At 47.4% G+C, this 18,940-nt stretch overlaps 1 protein-coding gene across 5 annotated transcripts in view; it reads right to left on the bottom strand.

Annotated features, from left to right (window-relative positions):
* GABRE (gamma-aminobutyric acid type A receptor subunit epsilon) overlaps positions 1 to 18,940 on the bottom strand; it is an 89,198-nt gene that overhangs the window by 35,053 nt on the left and 35,205 nt on the right. For 4 of the 5 annotated variants that reach the window (XM_054040837.1, XM_054040841.1, XM_054040840.1 and 1 more), the window contains exons 4-5: positions 2,203 to 2,423; positions 1,433 to 1,515 (exon numbers count right to left, since the gene is read on the bottom strand). In XM_054040837.1, the coding sequence (XP_053896812.1) occupies positions 1,433 to 1,515; positions 2,203 to 2,423 (304 nt within the window). Of the gene's footprint in view, positions 1 to 1,432; positions 1,516 to 2,202; positions 2,424 to 14,779; positions 14,860 to 18,940 lie in introns of all 5 variants that reach the window. The other variant, XM_054040838.1, reaches the window with a different exon arrangement.

Below are 18,940 nucleotides of genomic sequence, written 5' to 3' on the forward strand. Positions count from 1 at the left end.
GTGACACCATAATTTCCACATTGCTGGGGCCTGTGCCTTGTGAGAGGTCTATGTCCATGTCAATTTCCTCATCACTCTCTTCGCCGCGCTGCAATCGCCTCCTCGGCTGGTCCGGGTTTCGCCTTGGCATGTCCTGGCTCTGCATATACTCCAGGACAATGCGCGTGGTGTTCATAGTGCTCATAATTGCCGCGGTGATCTGAGCAGGCTCCATGATCCCAGTGCTAGCTATGGCGCCTGGTCAGAAAAAAGGCGCGAAACTAGTATCTGATGGACCAGGAGAAGGAGGGAGGGCGGGAGGGAGGGAGGGCCGAGTGACGACATGGCGTACAGGTACAGGAACAGGGAATTAAAATCAAGAAAGGTGGCTGTGCATCAGGGAGAAACACAAACAACTGTCACACAGAATGGTCCCCCCAAAGATTAAACTGAAAACCCTGGGCTTAGCAGGCCGTTGATTTCACGGAGGAAGGGGAAGCAAATGAATACAGAACAAATCTATTTTTTACATCTTAAGCTGGCAGCCGACGGTGCAGCATGAGTGATAGCCTCTGCAGTACGATGACGACGGTTACCAATTGTAATATACCATCTTCTACCAAAAGGCAAGGGGCTGCTGCTGTGTAGCAATGCAGCCCCACGTCTGCCAGCCCCACGTCCACCAGCACCCAGCATCGCCCTCGGCCTCTTCTGGGTGCTTAGCAGACAATACTGGGCAATTGGCAGAAAATAGTATACTACGACTGGTAGCCATCATCATCGAGACAGTAACATGTCTGCCCAGGTGCCCATGATTGACAGCCACTACAGTACGACGACGACGGATACCAGTCATAATATACCATCGCCTACCAAAGGGCAAGGGGCTGGTGCAATGCAGCCCTACGGCTGCCAGCCCCACGGCTATTACTCATGCTACACCGTCTACCGCCAAAAGGCAGTTAGCAGCTGCTGCTGTGTAGCAATGCAGTCCCACGTCTGCCGGCACCCAGAGGACATATGGTGACGGTGAGCTCAGCTGAGCTGAGCGGGCTCCATGCTTGCCGTGGTATGTTGTCTGCACAGGTAACCCAGGTAAAAAGGCGCGAATCTATTGTCTGCTGTTGCTGTGACGGGGGGGGAGGGGTCTGACGACATGTACCCAGAACCTCCCGCGACACTGTTTTGCATCATCCGGGCATTGGGATCTCAACCCAGAATTCCAAGGGTCGGCGGAGACTGCGGGAACTGTGGGATATCTACCCATAGTGCAATGCTCTGGAAGTCGACGCTAGCCTCGTACTGTGGACGCGGTCCGCCGACTAGAGCACTTAGAGCATTTTATGTGGGGACACACACAATCGGCTGTATACAACCGATTTCTATAAAACCGGCTTCTATAAATTCGAACTAATTTCGTAGTGTAGACATACCCTAAGGCACTGATACTCACAACTGGAGAAAACCAGTGGGCAGGAGTGTGTGTCCATTGGAAAATTCTGCAGCTGGAGTAGACATTCCGCCTCTATCGTCAGCCTGGAAGTGAGACAAAAGATTCAGCCTCAATGCAGCTTATTCTGACTTCAGACACAGCTGTGTAATAAACCCACATTGGAATTTTCTGGCAAAACAGTTGTCAAAAAATGCTGAGTTGTCAAAACAGAAATGGTTTATAGGAAAGGGTCAGGTTCACCACATTTTTTACTCAACAATTTTTTGGATATTTTTTTTAGAAATTGTTGAAATGTTTCATTTTGACATTTTTAAAACAAAACATTCCAGTTTGAAATGACTGCTCATTTAGAAATTTAAGCTAATTCGGGTAAAAATGGTCAAAATTGAAATAAAACATTTCAAAAGAGTCAAACTGATTTTTTTCCCCACGGATTTTTGGTTCACAAAAATGTCCACGATTTTGAATTTTCATCCTGATTTGGGATGGTAAGACTTTTTGATATCTCTGTCTAGCTGTGTAACCTCCACTAGCACCAGGAACCCCCAGCACTGAGATATCACTGCATCCCCTCTGCTAGATCACAGCACAGCCCCCCAGTGACACCCAGCACTGAGATACCAGTGCATCATCTTGCTATATGCACAGCACCTGGGAACTTCTTGCACTGTGACCCAACTGCATCATCATCTCTGTGCTCCAGCACAGCAGCACAAAGCTGCAAGGGTTATTTAGTTGCTTTGCGTTTGCGGCTGATGCCCGAGACATACCGGAGCGTGTAGAGCACCTTGCCATCATTCCAGATCCTGAGCAGCTGGTTGGGTGTGGTTATCCAGTGTGAGTCAGCCCGCTTGGAGTTCCTGAAAAAGGTGTCTGGGATCCAGATGCGGCTCACCATGTTAGTGTTTAGAGTGAGGGCTTTGAGGGTACTGTTAAAGCGAAGGCGCCGGTCATACCAGGTCTGAGCAAAGAAGATATCAATGGTATATTCCTGCCAAATGAGACAAGAGAGCATATCCTATTATGAGGAATTATCTAGCCTAGAACAGACACACAGCGCTTTGCTCCCAAAGCCCAGAGTGCAGGGTCTTGGGGCCACTGAGTCAGATCCACACCCAGAACTCCTGGGAAACAGAAGATGAAGAAGGCATCCAGCTGGAGTGAGCAGGGGAAGATGGGTGGGTTGCCCATGTTACTGTTATTTATTACACCTAGCACCTACCGGCACCAGTTGAGATGCCATGGAGACAGAATATATGTGTATAGTAGTATAAGCATTGTGCATACTATTAGTATATAGGTTTATTTGTCTGCCTGAGATAGAATTTTGGATTTGACTTTTTGCTACTCTTATATCTTATACTAATATGTGTAAACAAAGGACAAAGACTGTGTATGTTGCTGCCTAGTCAGATGGATTTGTTAGTACAATGGGAACAGATAAGAGTGATTAAAGTGTTACTCAGTAAGATTGCCTCAACCCCTATCTCAAGGCAACCTCAAGCAACCAGTCAGGAGGGGCAAGGGAGGATTGGGGAGAAGGTATAAAATATTAAAAGACTAAAGAAATGCCTGTCTCTGACCGTAGCACAACCTCACTCCTTACCCCTCCCATGAGGTACAAAAGGGGTGGGACTGTAGGCGTGCATTGCAGGTATATTTGGGCCTGCTAAGAAGGAGGAGGGGGGAATAGGGAATGAGAATGGGGACACAGGCAAGGCTCTGCAGTGTCAGAGCTGGAAAGGGGGGCAGGAGGGGTAAACACTGTGAGGCGTCAGAGCTGGGAACAGAACACTGGGAAACAGACTCTGCCGGCGTGTAGAGCTATGGATATACTTCCTTGGAACTAACCCCAATAAACATTGCATTGCCTGAACTTTGGACTTCTGGTCCTGTCTGTGTGACAAGAACCAGGGGAAAGGGGAAAGGGAAAGCCCTCTGACACATACGCTTAGTAAGAGACAGCCCCTACCATGGAGCGCTTACATTCTAAATGGACAAGACGGACAAAGAGTGGGAGCAGGGATACATTACTATCCCCATTTTACAGCTGGGAAACTGAGGCATGGAGCAATTAACTGACTGGCCGAGGGTCACACGAATAGTCTGTGGCAGAACCAGGAAGTGAGCCCAGCTCTTGGAAAAAGCTTTGATGGAACAGTTTTCCATCGGAAAATGCAGTTCTGTCAAAATCAAAAGGCATCACATAATCAGGTTGATTCTGCCGAAATTCTGATTTTGAGAACAAAAGGGGAAAAAGTTCCGACATTGGTGACACATCCCCAGTTGATGTTCTCTGGATGAAATGTTTAGAAAGGGAATTTCTGTTCTGTGCCCAGCTCTGCTCTGAGTACCAGGCCAGTGCCTTAGTGACAAGACTATCTGTCCTCCTGAATTTTATCAGCCAGGGTGACTGAGCAGCTTCCCACAGAGGACCCTCTTGAGTGCTTGGGAACTGGAAAGCCTGCTAGAAAGGCAGTTTATTCAGGGTCAGCGCATGACCCGGATTGCTGCCTCACAGTAGTGAAATGAGGGAGTTACTTCATCTTGACCAGCATAGTGCTTCAATTCACTGGTGTGTGTTATCCTAGTCGCATGGTCCTTCCAGTGGGATAGGAACCAGAAACCTCATGGCTCACAGGCAGCTATTCTAGCAGGTGAGCCAAAAGAGAACGCCCCTCAGGCCAAGCCGGCAGGAGCCAGGCTGACCGTTCACACTTGTGAGATGCTTTGGGTCTAGTCTACATTCCCATTCCACTGAAGTAAACAATGCACGTGAAAGGGTTTGCTAGCCCTGGAGACTAAATGCTGGCTCTTCCTGGAATAAGGGTGGGACATACTTCCCTCATCAGTATACCTGTAGACCTCCAAAGCCCATGGACCAGTCAAGCCTAGTACCAGCTGGGAATATGCCTGTCTGAGATGGGGACTCATGTCTGCTAGGAACTGGGCTGAGACCACCAAACTCATTTCACACTAGCCATGAGATTGCAATGGCCTTTGATAACTACTGTCCTGTTCCTTCCTGATCTCCTCCACTCCAGTAAAATCCTTAATGCACTCAGGCAGTGTCTGTCTCTCCTCCCTCCTGGACGATGATGAATAGTGTCTGACTCTGCCACCTCTCTCCCTCCTTCTCTTGATTTATCTCAGTGCAAGTTTTCATGACTGCATCATGTCCTCCCCCTGCTGCCCTGGCCACTGGTTTAGAACCGGCATCCGAAAATTGGCTATTAAAATAGAAGCACGACCTTGAAAAATGTGTCCTCCCCACATGGGGAGGGGAGCGGAGTGCTAGACACTCTGCTTCATCTTCCCTGCTTTGAAATGTTGTCCTTCTGCTGTCAACTGACCAGTGATGAATGTCATTGGTGTTGAATGTGCCCCTCACATGAGAATGAGATCATGGCAGAAGAGCAATGCCGAGGGATGGTAGATTCATCGTGTGTGCTGGATCCTAGGAACCTGGTCTCAGTGAGAGATGGGTGGAGGAGGCTGCCGATCCAGATCATGTTTAGCAAGGGTTCAGCATTCATGCCTGGGCTCAAGCTGCATGGGTGGCAAGGTTTTCCGAAGAGTTCAGGGCCAGATTTTCAGAAGTGGCCAGCGCCCCGCAGCTCCCGTTGTGACACTGACAGATTTTTAAACGAGCGCAGCGTGAAAAATGTTGAGCTTTTCTGAAAATCTGGCCTCCTTTTGTGAGCCCTTCCCTGGGGTCTGTACCTGGACACAGTGCAATGCTATGCCAGCGCCAGTGGAGTTTTAACTTGGGAGGATTACCTGAGACAGATGCATCAAAGGGTAGGGGCCAGATCAAAAGCAGTCCACTGACCCTCCAAGATGGGGGTTGAGCTACAGCCAAAAATGGATCTTTGTAAAATACTTATGGAAACATAACCATTCCATTTGCCATTCCAGCAAACATCGTGACAGACAGGGATGCCTGAAACTCATTTATGCCCTAAACACACTCTGATGGAATGGGAAGAATTCAGATTGTGAGTGCGGAGCCTTCCTGGGAATTCCAGCTTTGCATCTAATTGCAGCGGATATTGTGAGCAAAGCTGGGTGAACAGTTTGCAGGGAAAAATTTACTGGCTGAGTTTGTCCCCTTTGTTCCTTGGTGAATGCTGTATGGGTAGACATTGATATTTATGAATGTGTTTGTTATTCAAAATTAGCCAAGGCATGATTTATGCAAACACATTTTAGCCTGCGGGTGGCACCTGACCCACTGCACTCTGTGACTATTGCTATTCATAACGTCCTATTTGCTCTGTGCGTTTGGTCATCTAAGTCACATGACCTTGTGCTTCCTCAGTGGCTGACTCCCAGTCCCGCAAGGAACTTTCAAGGTGCTAGTGAATGATGTGAATACTCACGTAAAGATCTAGTCACGCAATTATTCATAAAACTTTCCCTTTCCCCATGCACAACTGTTCCTGGCAAGCCTCACAAGTACTAGCAAAGCAAAGGTGTGGATTTTATTTGAAAAATTGCTTGCAAATATTTTTGTTGCAGATTCTGCCTGTGGGATTTTTGCCATATTGCATGATGGAAAGCTCATGAAATCATCTAGATCGCTTAGATTTCAAGCTCTAGCAGTACAATGTGGTATTGTAGCCATCTTAAATTCAGGTGCTACTTGACACAGCATAAGTCTGCGCTCTGAATGCTGGTCATATACAATTTACTTAAGGGGTCTCTCCTGCCAGGATTCCCAGATTCCTTGTCTGCCACTGGGTCACTCTGTGACTTTGAGCAAGACTTCTCTGCGCCTCAGTTTCCCCACCTGGAAAATGGTTATTGCAAAACATTCCTATGACAATATTGCAGAGGCTATTGTGAGGATTAACTGATGTGTGAAATATGTTTTTGGATCACTTGATGAAAGGTGCTAAAGAAGTGGAACATCTTCTAAGAGCTAAGTATCAATCCAGCCATCTGGGCAATATTTGGTGTACCACACATACACATGCTCCAATATGACGTGCAAAAGAAACAGCTAGAGACTATTAAAGAGAACTACCAGCCACTGAAAAGACTGGCTGCCTGAAGGCCACCAAAACTCCAGCTGTGACAACACGTAGTTATCCAAAGCCCAGATGGGGCGATATGACATTCTTTATTTGGGAGTCCTGTGGACTCAGATCTGATTTGGCCATTCAGCACTTCCCTATCACCCTGCCATCTACACTCAATCAATCCCATCACCGGGAGCTGCTTTTATGCCACTCTGCTCCATTTCATCTGCCAGTCGTTGTTCTTTTCTTGTGTCAATGTTGTCGATGCTAGCGGAGGCCGGCTCCCAGAAGGCTGCCCATGCCTGCTTTACTCGTGTAGCTGAGGCAGGATATTTGGGAAGAGGAGGAGTGGAGAAGGGAGAGGATCAGGGCTGCCTATACAGTGTTAAGTGATGCAATTAACATGTGGGTGGATGGCATTCAATCTACAGTTTCCTTTGTGCCGCGCAGAACATGTCTCCTCATTGCATATGCATGAAATGGTAATTGAGCTCAGTGACCAATTTTATTTCAGGCTGCTAAGCTACATTTGGAATTATTATCGTGTCATCTGAGATCCATATGGTGTGGTCTGTATCCACTGCTCAAGCAAAACTATACACATTACCCAACACCACGGAGCGTCTGAAACACATAACAAGCAGGAAATGCAGAGGGGGAGAGAAAAGGTTGTCCTCAAGCAGCCTTGGCGTATATTAGAGACTCAGGCTAGCAGTGTTGTAGTTCTAGTGGAGGTGGCAGTTTCCTTCTAAAATGACTTATTTTCTCCCAAATTACCCTGCCAGCCAAAATTTCATATGCACAGTCTCAGCCCAGAAGCAAATGTGTATATGTAGATAGCTGAATGAATTGCTTTTGGAATTAGCTATGTTCCAGTCTATATGCATCCGAAGAAGTGGGCTGTAGCCCACGAAAGCTTATGCTCTAATAAATTTGTTAGTCTCTAAGGTGCCACAAGTACTCCTGTTCTTTTTGCGGATACAGACTAACACGGCTGCTACTCTGAAACCTGTCATTGAGCTAGTTATTTGAAGGCAAAATAATACATATTCCATTACTTTGCCATTTCCTGTCCCTGTTCACAACTCCCTACCCGTGCTGTAGGAGAGAGAGCCTTCTCCTCTGCGGAAACCTCCCTCCATCTTTTCTCCTCACTGACTGCCAACCTCTTTTCCCTCTCATCCGCCATCACCCTCACCTTTCCCGGTGCTAATCTCTGCAGAGCATTAGGGAATGCATTTCTGAAGGGTACTATATGCAAGGCAGACAGCAGGGGGTTGAGTGTGGGACTGGGAGCCAGGAATTCTAATCCCAGCTGTGACAATGGGGGCCAAATTCAGAGGAGACTCTAATGGATTCTAAACTGGTGTAATTCACACCTTCTCCTGGTTCTTTTGTAAATTACTTCTGTTAAGACTCACACCCTACAGTCTCTACCTTATATCTTTTCTTGCAGATCACTTCGGAATCTGACCCCGTGAACGCAGAGGAGTCTAAAATGTTGTAATTTACAGACTGAAGGCCAAGTTCAGACCACCCCCACCCTCCTTCTATTATCTTAACTCACACTGTTCAGTGCCCTTATCTTAGACCTACTTATACCCACTGCCCAGGTGTATAAGGGACTCTATGTTAAGGAGCTAGAAGAAGCTGTAAGTTAAAGTAGGGTGGAAGTTATTTTACTGTAATGTAATCCACTGACACCTTCTCTTAGGGTAGGTCTACACTACTGCTTAAGTTGATGTAACTTATGACACTCAGGGGTGTGAAAAAGACACCCCTATGAGTGATGCAAGTTACAGCGACCTAAGCGCCGTCCACACCAGTGCTATGTTGCCAGGCGACGGTCTCTTGCCAACAGAGCTTCTGCCTCCCACGGAGGTGGAGTAATTATGCTGACCGGAGAGTGCTTCACCAGACACGCTACAGTGGCACAGCTGCATCAGTACAGCTGTGCTGATGTAGCACTGTAGTGTAGACTTGCCCTTAGTTGCTTTTCATGCTATGCCTCTCTCTGCTGGCCCTGGATGTGTACATTACACAGGCTCAGACTGTCTTAGACTCTGTGGGCTGGATTCAAGGCAATATATAGGTGGGGCATAAATTACATATCAATTAGCAGGTCTGAGCCTACAGGAGTCTAAGAGCAGCTGAGTAGATGTGATGAGCTGGCCAGAAGAAAGGATGGATTACAGCAGCTTTGACTCATGTAGGCCTTGTCAACATGGGAAAGTTGCACCATCTCAATTTCAGGCTTGTCTACACGGGGACACTCAAGAAAATTCAACCAAAATAACTATTGAAATTGAAAGTGGATTAGTTAAACTATATTAAACCATTGCGTAGACACTCTCCTTCAGAATTAAAGTGACCTTAATTTGATTTAGCTTAATTCACTTCCAAAGCAAAGACATTAAAATCAGTGGTTAAACCCATTTAGTTAAACCAGTGCAAACCTGTGTAGACAGTCTTAATTTGATTTAAAATGGGTTATTACGGATTATTTTAAATAGATTGGGAACATATTTAAGCCAAGTCAAAATAAACTGAGCATCCACATAGGGATTTATACTGTTTTAACTAAATGGGTTTAAAACCAATTTAAGTTAAACTGCTGCAATTTTCCCATGTAGACAGGGCCTTGGATGCCTCTCGGAATTCAGTCCTGCCTTGCTGTGTAGACCTAGGAAAGCCAGGAGTCCTCCCTTTGTGTCAAGTTCTTTCAGCAGAAGTGCTTCCCCACTCCCCAGAGCTGTGCTGAGGATTAGTTAGTTAATCTTCCAAGAGTGCTTTAAAGCACTATGTTGTTAAGTACTTTTATTAGAACATAAAGTTGCATTGTACAATTCTCTAGACTGTAAGTTCTCCAGGGAAGGACGCTGTCTAGACCCAGCATGAGGGGGCCCTGATCCTGATAGGGGCGCACAAGACAATCATAACCTACTTATTAAGCAGCAATAAGAACTAAAGATGCTTTTTGGACTCAAAATGTATGACCTTGTTTGAAATCTTCAAACCTGATGCATCCCATCCTCACCCCCCTCCAACCATGGGGCACTGGCATGACACTTCAGCAAAACACTTTAAAATCAGCAGCACACTTGAGGCCTATTAAATGCATGAGCTGTTGCTCCACTTGTTTCTTCTTCACAACCACATTAGCCATGCTAGGGTTTTTCTGTGCAGAGCTGGAATAAAAGGGGGAAGTAGCAGGCCAGGATGGAGGTGAACTGGCAGAACTGCATACAAAATCCCAGTACTGGAATAGCCAGATGTGCTGCCGGTTGATTCAGAGCTACATTGGCACAGCTACCTATGGGGGAAGTTTATGCACTTCCAGTCTGCACTATGTCTGGGTCAAGTAGTGCGATTCATCTCTGACTTTCAGCAACCCATAAATTCACTCACACATTAAAAAACAGCACAGATCCTTAGAGAGCATCACAAACAACCTTTAGAAAAGGGATAGCTAGCTGTGCACACAGTCCAGTTAAACAAGGGCTAGCATTGCCCTTCTTGCACATGGGGCTCTGAACTGGCATTGGGTCAGGGAACCAATCTAACTCTTGTTCTCCTATTGTGATGACTCTTCAGCGATCATCCCTTTTCTGCTGCGGCTGGCTTTGAATTCAGTGGAGCTATGCTGATTTACACCAGCTGTGCATCTGACCCCCTTATGTTTTTTTTTCCCCCCAAAGCACAATGCATCTGATCCCTTTGAAGAAAAATTGTGTATGTCTACCCTGGGAGTAAAAATGCCCACTGCTGGCCTGGATCCGCGGACTTGGGCTCACAGACTGAAAAATTGCTGTGGAGATGTCTGGGCTTAGGCTGGAGCCTGAGCTCTGGGACCCTGTAAGGATGGCTACACAGCAACTGTTAGTCCCTTAGCCTGAGCCCTAGGAACCTGGGCCAGCTGCGTCCATGCTGCATATCTTTTATCCCTGTGTAGACATACTCATTGAGATCAACGCTGGGATTTTTCCAGAACTCCCACTCTGTGGGGCACATCCTCCACTGGTGTCAACTGTCATAGCTCTGTTGACTTCAATGGGGCTTTGACAATTTACAGTGGCTGAGGATGTGTTCCTATGTCTTCATGGGCCTCAACCAAAATCCATGGACATCAATGGGAATCTTTCCCCTGACCTCAGGGGGCTTTGGAGCAGCTCCTACATGACTGGACTATTCTTTTTCTGTTTACCAGTTAAATACTTAGGATCGGCTCTTTCTTTTTCTTGCTCGGTTGCTTGCTTTTCTTGCTCTAGAAAGGTGGTAAGAATTAATTCAATCTATAAATTGTATTGTTGGGGAAAAGTAAATAGTTTTAATAAAAGTACACCCTTAATGGGACTTGAGCTCAGAGTCAATATAAAGCAGACCCTTGATCTACTTTATTGAATAGTCTTTGGTTAACGTCCTTGGAGATTTGGAATTATTATTGCGGCCATTGGAGAATGCCAGTATTTTCTGCAAATGAAACATACTGAAAATGTTAATGCTGCTACGAATAATCAGACCAAGTTGAATGGAAAGGCTGTGAAGTCCAAACAACACGCATTTCCCACTTTATACTGCGGCAGTGGCCTGGGAGAGAGGTGAGTTGGATTCTAGTCCTAGCTCAGCCACTGACCTACTCTGTGACCTTGGGCCAGCCACTTTACTGCTCTCTGCCACTGTTTCCCCTCCCTTTCTTCATCCATAGTGTGCATTTAGATTATAAGCTCTTTGGGGCGGGGACAATCTAACCCTATGTGTTTGTACAGCACCTGGCACAAGGGGGCCCTATGATGAGGTGTCCACCCCCACTCAAGGCAGACCAGGTGAAGTGAGGTCCATTAACCTGATAGTCTGCTCCTGAGGGAGAGCTTGGGACTGAAAACCTGATTGAAGTTAGAGCCCAGCTATGAAGGAACAGGTGTGGCTCGTATAAAGCCAGGAAATTGGCAGCAGAAAGGGGCTGCAGGGGAAGTAGTTTCCAGTCACTCCCTGGGAGAAGGAGCGGTGTTAGGGGCTATGGAGTTCAGTAGTCTGCACTTACTGCCTGGCAGGAAGGAGTTTGGGCTGGACTACCAACACAAAGAAGTGAGGGGGGCATGGGGCATGATGAAATAGGTTTGAGAACCACTGACCTAGAGCAAATCATTTAACCTTCCATTTCCCCCGATCAGAGATGTAGTCTTACAGGGATGTTTAGGGGATTAACTGGCTAATGACTACGGTGCTTTGATCTCCTGCTGCCTTCTCACCCTTTCCCCTTGGCTTTGTGATTTTTCCCTTTTGGCAAATGCCAACATCTGCTCATCGCAGTCATTGTCCAGTCAGAGTAATGAGACATTTCCACTGCTCTGAGGCTTCCCCATACATCTTTAACAGGGAACCATTCCCGCACAATGCATTTTCCTGCCTTCTAGCGATGTCATTTCCTCTTGGAACCCTAAGGCGGGATGTTGTTACCTTGGTGGGTTGCTGTCTGCCTGGCAGTGAAGCCTGGTATGCCAATTCATTCACCCTTGACTCCAGAGCACATGACCCAGAAGTGTATATTTTAGCTTCTGATTAGCAGCCATCTCCCAAGGGGAATCAGGAAAATTCTTGAGTTGAGACATGACATCAGCCAGACTCTGGCTAGTAAAAGCACAGTCTGTCCACATGTTCGCTGATGAGGTTATTATTAAAAAGGCACAGGCGTGGACACGGAAGGTTAAAAGCAGATGAGATGGCATAATGAACATGGTGGAGTCAGACCATCTCAGTGAAATCCTATGCCAGGCACTGCAGGAGAGAAACAGTCTCCTTTCAGTCTTGTTAACTGTTTTCTTTCCCCAGTGCAGGGTGTAAAGCCATGTGCAAGCAAACAAGGATGCCCTCCAGCGAAGGTGACCTCCAGAAAGCACTCAAACCATTAGCAAAGCCATGCCAGAGATACCAGAAGTGTTGCATTGTGCGAGATCCTGGGTGGGCTACTTTTTAAATGCTGCTTTGTATGTCAGGGTTAGAGTGACAACTCACATGATCTGGGGGTGAGGGAGTGGTGAGAGGGGAATATCAAAAAGACATGGACAATAATGAGGAGAGAATCATGAGTAGCATAGAGCAGGCCAGGCAGGCGCTCTTGTTTATTTGACCTTTAATACAAAAAGGGAGCACTCAATGAAATCAGAAGGGATGGAAGGAAATACCTTTTCACGCAGTGTGCAATTAACCTGTCAGGACTGCTGCGACAGGACAGCCTGAGGACGCTCAAGCAAGGAGCTGCAATTTCTATAAATAAGACTAGCATCTGCAGTGACACTCACCAGGGTAAAAAAAAATACAAGGGCTACCAATTAGCAAGTTTCAGGGCATATGCTGCTCAGCAGGTGAGGTCAGGCAGAAACATCCCCTATATAGTTATAGTTACTATAACACTCGAAGTCTTAGGACTTTTTCAGAAGTATCCAGCCCTAGGCTCTGTTGGAAACAGGAGACTGGGTTAGACTTCTTGTCTGCTACAGCAGACATAAGGGCCCCTGGGTTTCCATGCACCTGGCCAGTTTATTGCCCTGCTTCTCTGAAGCAATCATGCCTCCACCTCAGTTTCTCCATGTCCTTCGTTTCCCTTTGTCCTTCCTATTTCTGAGCATCCACCTGGCTTCTTGTTCTGGTCTGAAAACCTCTCCAAGCATCAGTGTTCTTGGTCCTATTATTAGAAGCAGCACGCCTGAACACTCCAGCTCCTACTGCTTGTTCCCTCTCCAGTGCGGGGGCAGGAAGGTTAGGCGTTCCCTATCATGATTACTCTCCATTCACAGGGGAAGGGCCCGATGTCCAATCCCTCAGGTGGAGGAATAAGACTGTTGAGAAAAGAACGCAGCTCAAAATGACACTGAAATCAAAGGCCCTCACTATTCAGATGATGAAAAAAAACCCAGTGTTGTGACTTTTAGGGCAATTTGCCCATGTTTACCCATCAGGTTTCGCACTAAAACTTGTCCTGTTAAAAATTCTGGAGTTTGAGTCTGTGGGGAGCATCTCTGTGCTGTGCTGAGGAGCCAACTGCAGAGATGATAGCTGGAGTATGAACCCTCCGGGTACCTTTCCTCCCCCAACAAACAACTCAGCTTTAGTGCTTCCCTTCTCTTTGATCAATAAATAATAACCAGGAGTGATGGCCCAGTGATGCAAAGTCCAGATCTAGAGCTGAACATCACCAAAGTTTTGGGGGTGTTGGGGGGGGAGGTTCTGGTTTGAGCCATTGTACAAAGAGGAAACAGATCCAAGTTACGGGCGCTGAGCCCTCCTGAAAACTCCAGCCTGGCTCAGAGATTCTAATCAGATGCTGGAGTCATTGGGTCACAACATTACACTCCCAGTCCTGCTTGGCAGCAGCGCAGCCAGCTCTCACCTCAGGGTGGTGCTCAGATGTGACTGCTGCTATAGCAGGCCCCTTGTTTTGAGGGGATGGGGAGGGGGATAGAGTGACTCCACCATGGTGGTAGCTGCCGTAAAAGAGTGAAATGGTAGATTTGGCAGCATGTTCCCAGGTTGGGGAAGTGGCACGCTGAGCCCCAGGGAAGAGAAGGGAGGGCAGCAACAATTCAACAGGAACAGTAGTCAAGCAAAGGGTGGCACTGATTGGCCACAAAGGGGGGCTATTGAAATACAATGTTCTCACAGCAGGGGGAAGAGTCTCATGCCTCCAGTCAAGCCGAGCAGAGGGACAGGGATGCTTGGGATCCCATCTGGAGTGGGGAGGACCCCCATCTGAGACCGGAGGGAGCAGTATAGACAGCACTGGGACCCATGTCCATATAAACATCCCTCCCCACTCCCTCATCCACAAGATTCAGGCTCATTGAGCTTCAGAGCCACTCTGCTAATGATCATGTTTACAAGCTGCTGTCCATAGTGCTGAGATTCCCAGGCCCAGAGGAACTTCAGTGTCTGTGGTTTATCCCACCCCTTTCCAGCTCTCTGGGAAAAATCAATGCAGAGAAAGTTCACCTCACAAAAGGGAGCATGCTGCAGAAATACACTCCTGACACAGCTATCTCCTGGCCCAGAGAGGTGTGGGGAGCAATTCGCTCCAGTGACTCTCCACATGAAAGCGGTTTCATTCTCTCACTTCCTCCCCCACCAGCTCCTCTCGCTCATCTCCTCTTTTCTCCCTCTGTTTGTCCTACCTCTCATCTCATCCCCAATCCCTCGCTTCCCCTCTTCTCCTGCCTCTGTTAATTCAGATCTGTCCTCTTAATGGGGTTTCAAGGAGCAAGATAAACCCAGAACAGGCAACAAGGAGAAAGAGACCAGACTACAGAAAAGGAACTGTGGGGATCCCTACCCTTTCACTGCAGCCTCCCTCCATGGACAGGCTTAGGCTTAGCCCTGACCAGCCAGTTTCTTTGCTGAGCTCAAAGCAACCTGTAATGTGACGACAAAATGGAAGCACAAGTCAGATTTATGCTCCTTTCATAGACAAAAGCAATGGAACAGATCTACCTAGGAAGTTATATCCCTGTCTCCCCGGACCATTTAGTCCCCAGAATCTCAGCTGTTTGCCCAAGTCTTCCTTTCCTAACTGCTTTGTTGTAAGGGCTGCATAGTATACATGGAGCTGTTCCAAGAGTGGAGGCTGGGAATTTCAAAGGACACATTGATTTAGGGGCCCAAATTCCACTGAAATTCAATGGTATTCAGGTACCCACTCCCTTAGGCCCCTTGAAAAGCCCCAGGATTAATATATGCCTTTTGTGAAACCAGCCATTTTATAGTATTTTAATTCCCTGGTTTGCCCACGCCATAAGAAACGGGCCTGAGCCAACAGCCAGAATCCAAACAGAGCCAAGTTCCAAAGAGGAAGAAGAGGCTTCCCCAGTTCTCCTCAGCTCCAGGCCTCTACCTTGAGCTCCTTCCTCTTCAAGACTGTCCCTGCCAGACACAGCCTCCCTGCTCCCCACAGACCATCTCCATGGCAGTCAGGAGCTGAGACATACGCCACAGTGGGTCAAGCGCTGCCGTGCTGCAAATCAGTGCACTCAGGGCAGTTAACTATGTTGTCCTACCTCTAGCTCTTTCCCTGGCCAGTCTCTGGGCAGGGTCTCTACATGCCCCCATCACACAGAGCAACGGTGCTAGAACTCTGGACTGTGAGAAATAAGCCCCAGTAGCAGCCGCAGGACTGTCAGCTGATTACTGCCAATAAAGTTCCTGTGTTATCAGGGGCTGCTCAGATCGGCTGCCGGTTAGGCATAGGCTGCTTGTAGCCCTGCCAACAGTTTGAGTCTCTACTTTGTGTGAAGGATCTGCAGCTTTGCACAAGGTGCACTGAGTGCAAAACCACAGATCCACCACATGGTGCAGGGCTGGAGGCTCTTGGCAGGCTCACCAATCCATCCCTGGCTGCCAGTCCAAGGAAACCAGTGACAACATTCCTCCATTGGCTCCCTGGAGAGAGGAGAGGATTTGGTGATTAGCCCTGGAACCTCTAGGCAGGACAAGGTGAAGAACTTGCAGTACAGAGGTGGTGCCACGTGAATCTCATTCCAGTCCTGGCTCTCTCTAGCAGAGAAGAACAGAGAAGCCTGTCTATTCCTGACGGTCCTTGCAGGTCCTCCCCCCTGTGTTTGGTAGTTGGGATGGCTACCAATAGGTGCAAGCCCAGACAATCACCGCCAGGGAATTACTTTGGGTGTGTAATACCTGACCTGCTAGTTTCCTCATGTACCTAGTGGATCAGGTTTCTGGGGATATATCAGCTGCCTAGGTAGCCGGGGCTCACCTGATTTCATGCTGGTATTTGGTGCTACCTGGCCCACTTAATGCGTCTCTACAGCTAAATCCCTCAGGTTTAGGCTCCTACTTCTTGTTCCCTCCTCAAAACACACACATTTTTGTCTCTATACCACCTTGAAAGCAGGTGGAAGGGAGGGGCTGAATTCAGGCCACAGTGACAGGTAGGCACGCACCTTGCAGGACTGGATCGTGAAATAGCCGAGGTTGTTTCTGGTCAGGATGGAGAAGCACTGGGAGATCTGAGGGGGGCCCAGGTCTGGAATACCAGGGTGAGTAGAGATGTATTGCCAGAGCTAATGGAGGGTAGCAGTGCAAGAGCATGGGAGTGTTGGACTGAAGCGCACAGCCCTGGCCCATTCTCTGCTGTTAACAGGCAGCACGATCACAGCCACACATTCACAAGCATCAAATTCATTCACAAATAAAGCAGGTGTCTTTGCAGGTAAATCTTCATCCTTGCTCTGGCAGCAATTTCCTTATTTGGTGGAACTGGTCAGGCAAACAATTAAAGCACATCCAGCCAGTTGCAGGTTGTGATAAATGAGAGGGGATGATAGCTCCCTTTTGTGGGCAGCCAGCCAGCCAGTTAGCTACAAAATCCCTCTTGGTGCTGTTCTCTACTTGCTTTACCCGTAAAGGGTTAACAAGCCCACAAGTAAAAGGAAAGGAGTGGGCACCTGACCAAAAGAGCCAATGGGAGGGCTAGAACTTCTTAAAATGGGGTGGGGAAAACTTTCCCTTCATCTGTTGTTCTCTGGAGAGCAGAGACACTGAGCAGCAATGCTGTAAGCAGCTTTAAACCAGGTATGAAAAAAGCATCAATTCATACCTTGAACCTACTGATCTGAAACCCAGATATGCAAGTAGATCAGGAATGTCTAGAAAGATGTGGTTAGGTTTATTTCTTTTATTTTGTTAGGCTTTGGGACTCCTCTGTGCTAACCCCAGATGCTTTTGTTTTGCTTGTAATCTTTAAGCTGAACCTCAAGAGAGCTATCTTGATGTTTAATGTTTGTAATTGTTTCTTTTAAGATCTAGCAAAAAGCCTAAGTTCCAAATGTATTCCCTTTCTTTTTGGGTTTAATACAATTTACCTTTTTAAAGAACAGGACTGGATTTTTGTGTCCCTAAGAGGTTTGTGCATATGCAGTTTAATTAGCTGGGGGCAACAGCTAATTTCCTTTGTTTTGTTTCTTGGCTCTTTCCTGGAGGGAGGTGAAAGGGCTTGAGGGTACCCCACAGGAAGGAATTCCCAAGTGCGTCTTCCTGGTTTCCAAGGGGTTTGCATTTGGGTGGTGGTAGCATCTACCCACCCAACGTCAGAGAGAAGCTGTAACTTGGGAGTTTAATACCAGCCTGGAGTGGCCAATATTAATTTTTAGAATCCTTGTGGGCCCCCACCTTCTGCACTCAGAGTGCCAGAGGGGGAATTGGCCTTGACACAGGTCAAAGAACAATCAAGGAGACATTCACTCACTGCAAAGCCCCCTACTTACTAAGCAAAGCCTTTCTTATCACACAGCATTTCTGGGGCACTTAGGAGCAATGCTTACTTGAGAGAGCCACCTTCTGCTTTGATGCCAGCAATCTCCAGAGTTGTGAACAAAACCCAGGCTGGTCACGCTGTGGTGCATGTTGAACATGCCAGCCTCCCATCAGTGCCATCTCTCTGCCCACATTGCAGCACCAATGGGGCATCTGCCAGCAGAAATCTCCTGAACAATTCATTTTCCTTCAGGCAGTCTGTATTGAGGACACAGGACCCAACCAACTATGAAATGTCTGCACACCCCACGGCACACATCTTCACTACATATTAAATGCACCAGCAGTTTGTTTCACTCTGTAGCTTCCGCACCCAGCATGGTGCCAGGCAAGGGAGAGTATAGACAATATTTATCTAGAAGGTAGAGTGGCCGACCATCTACAGAGCTGGGTTCAGATTGCTTTGGTCAGGCCTGGTTGGGATTTGGATGACACTTGTGCAGAGATTGCAAAGGGTTTTGCAGGGGTGGCGTGAGAGCATCAGCAGAGCTGCTGTGAGGCAGTCGCAGGATGTTCTGCAGACCGATCATGGGTTTCATCGTCTGTGTGGTGGCCCAAATAGCTGGGGTTGCTGCAGAGCAGAACTGAGGTGCTTTGGCAGAAAGTGCAAGGGAAGTTTGCACAGCCCCTGCCGTAGCCAGGTCTGGAACTAGCAAGTGCAATAAATCTCTCCTGTGAGCACTAATCCAAATGTGTACAAATCAGGAGGGGAGAAAAAGCAATTAACAATGGCTGGGAGATGCAGGGAAGGTGTGCATGCAGGAGAGCGTTAAGAGTGGCAGATAAAGGAAGGTAGAGAGATTCTTTGATGTGGCCAGCACTGGTGCCTTGCTGGCTCTCAGAGTGGCTGTGTCACCAAGCCACTTCTGTTTGTGTAATTTGTGTCTTTGGTGATTAAATGCCAGACCCTTGTAGGTTCACACAGAAGACATTCTAGAGTCTGATTAATGCATCGTTCAGCAGGTGGGACTGACACAGTTTTGACAAGATGCAAATTCCATTTCAGATCGCTATTGCTCTGTCCAGTTACTGAACTCTCATACGTGCTAAGTGGGGCAAGAAGAGGATTCTGCCAAAGATGTTTCTCTGCTTCCATTCTTTCCTTTCAGGAAGGGGGCTGTCTTTCTTTTAGACTCAGGGTGAATTCACTCTCCATGCATATGCA

Source organism: Malaclemys terrapin, chromosome 9, assembly GCF_027887155.1.
Source record: "Malaclemys terrapin pileata isolate rMalTer1 chromosome 9, rMalTer1.hap1, whole genome shotgun sequence".
Lineage (NCBI taxonomy): Eukaryota > Metazoa > Chordata > Testudines > Emydidae > Malaclemys > Malaclemys terrapin.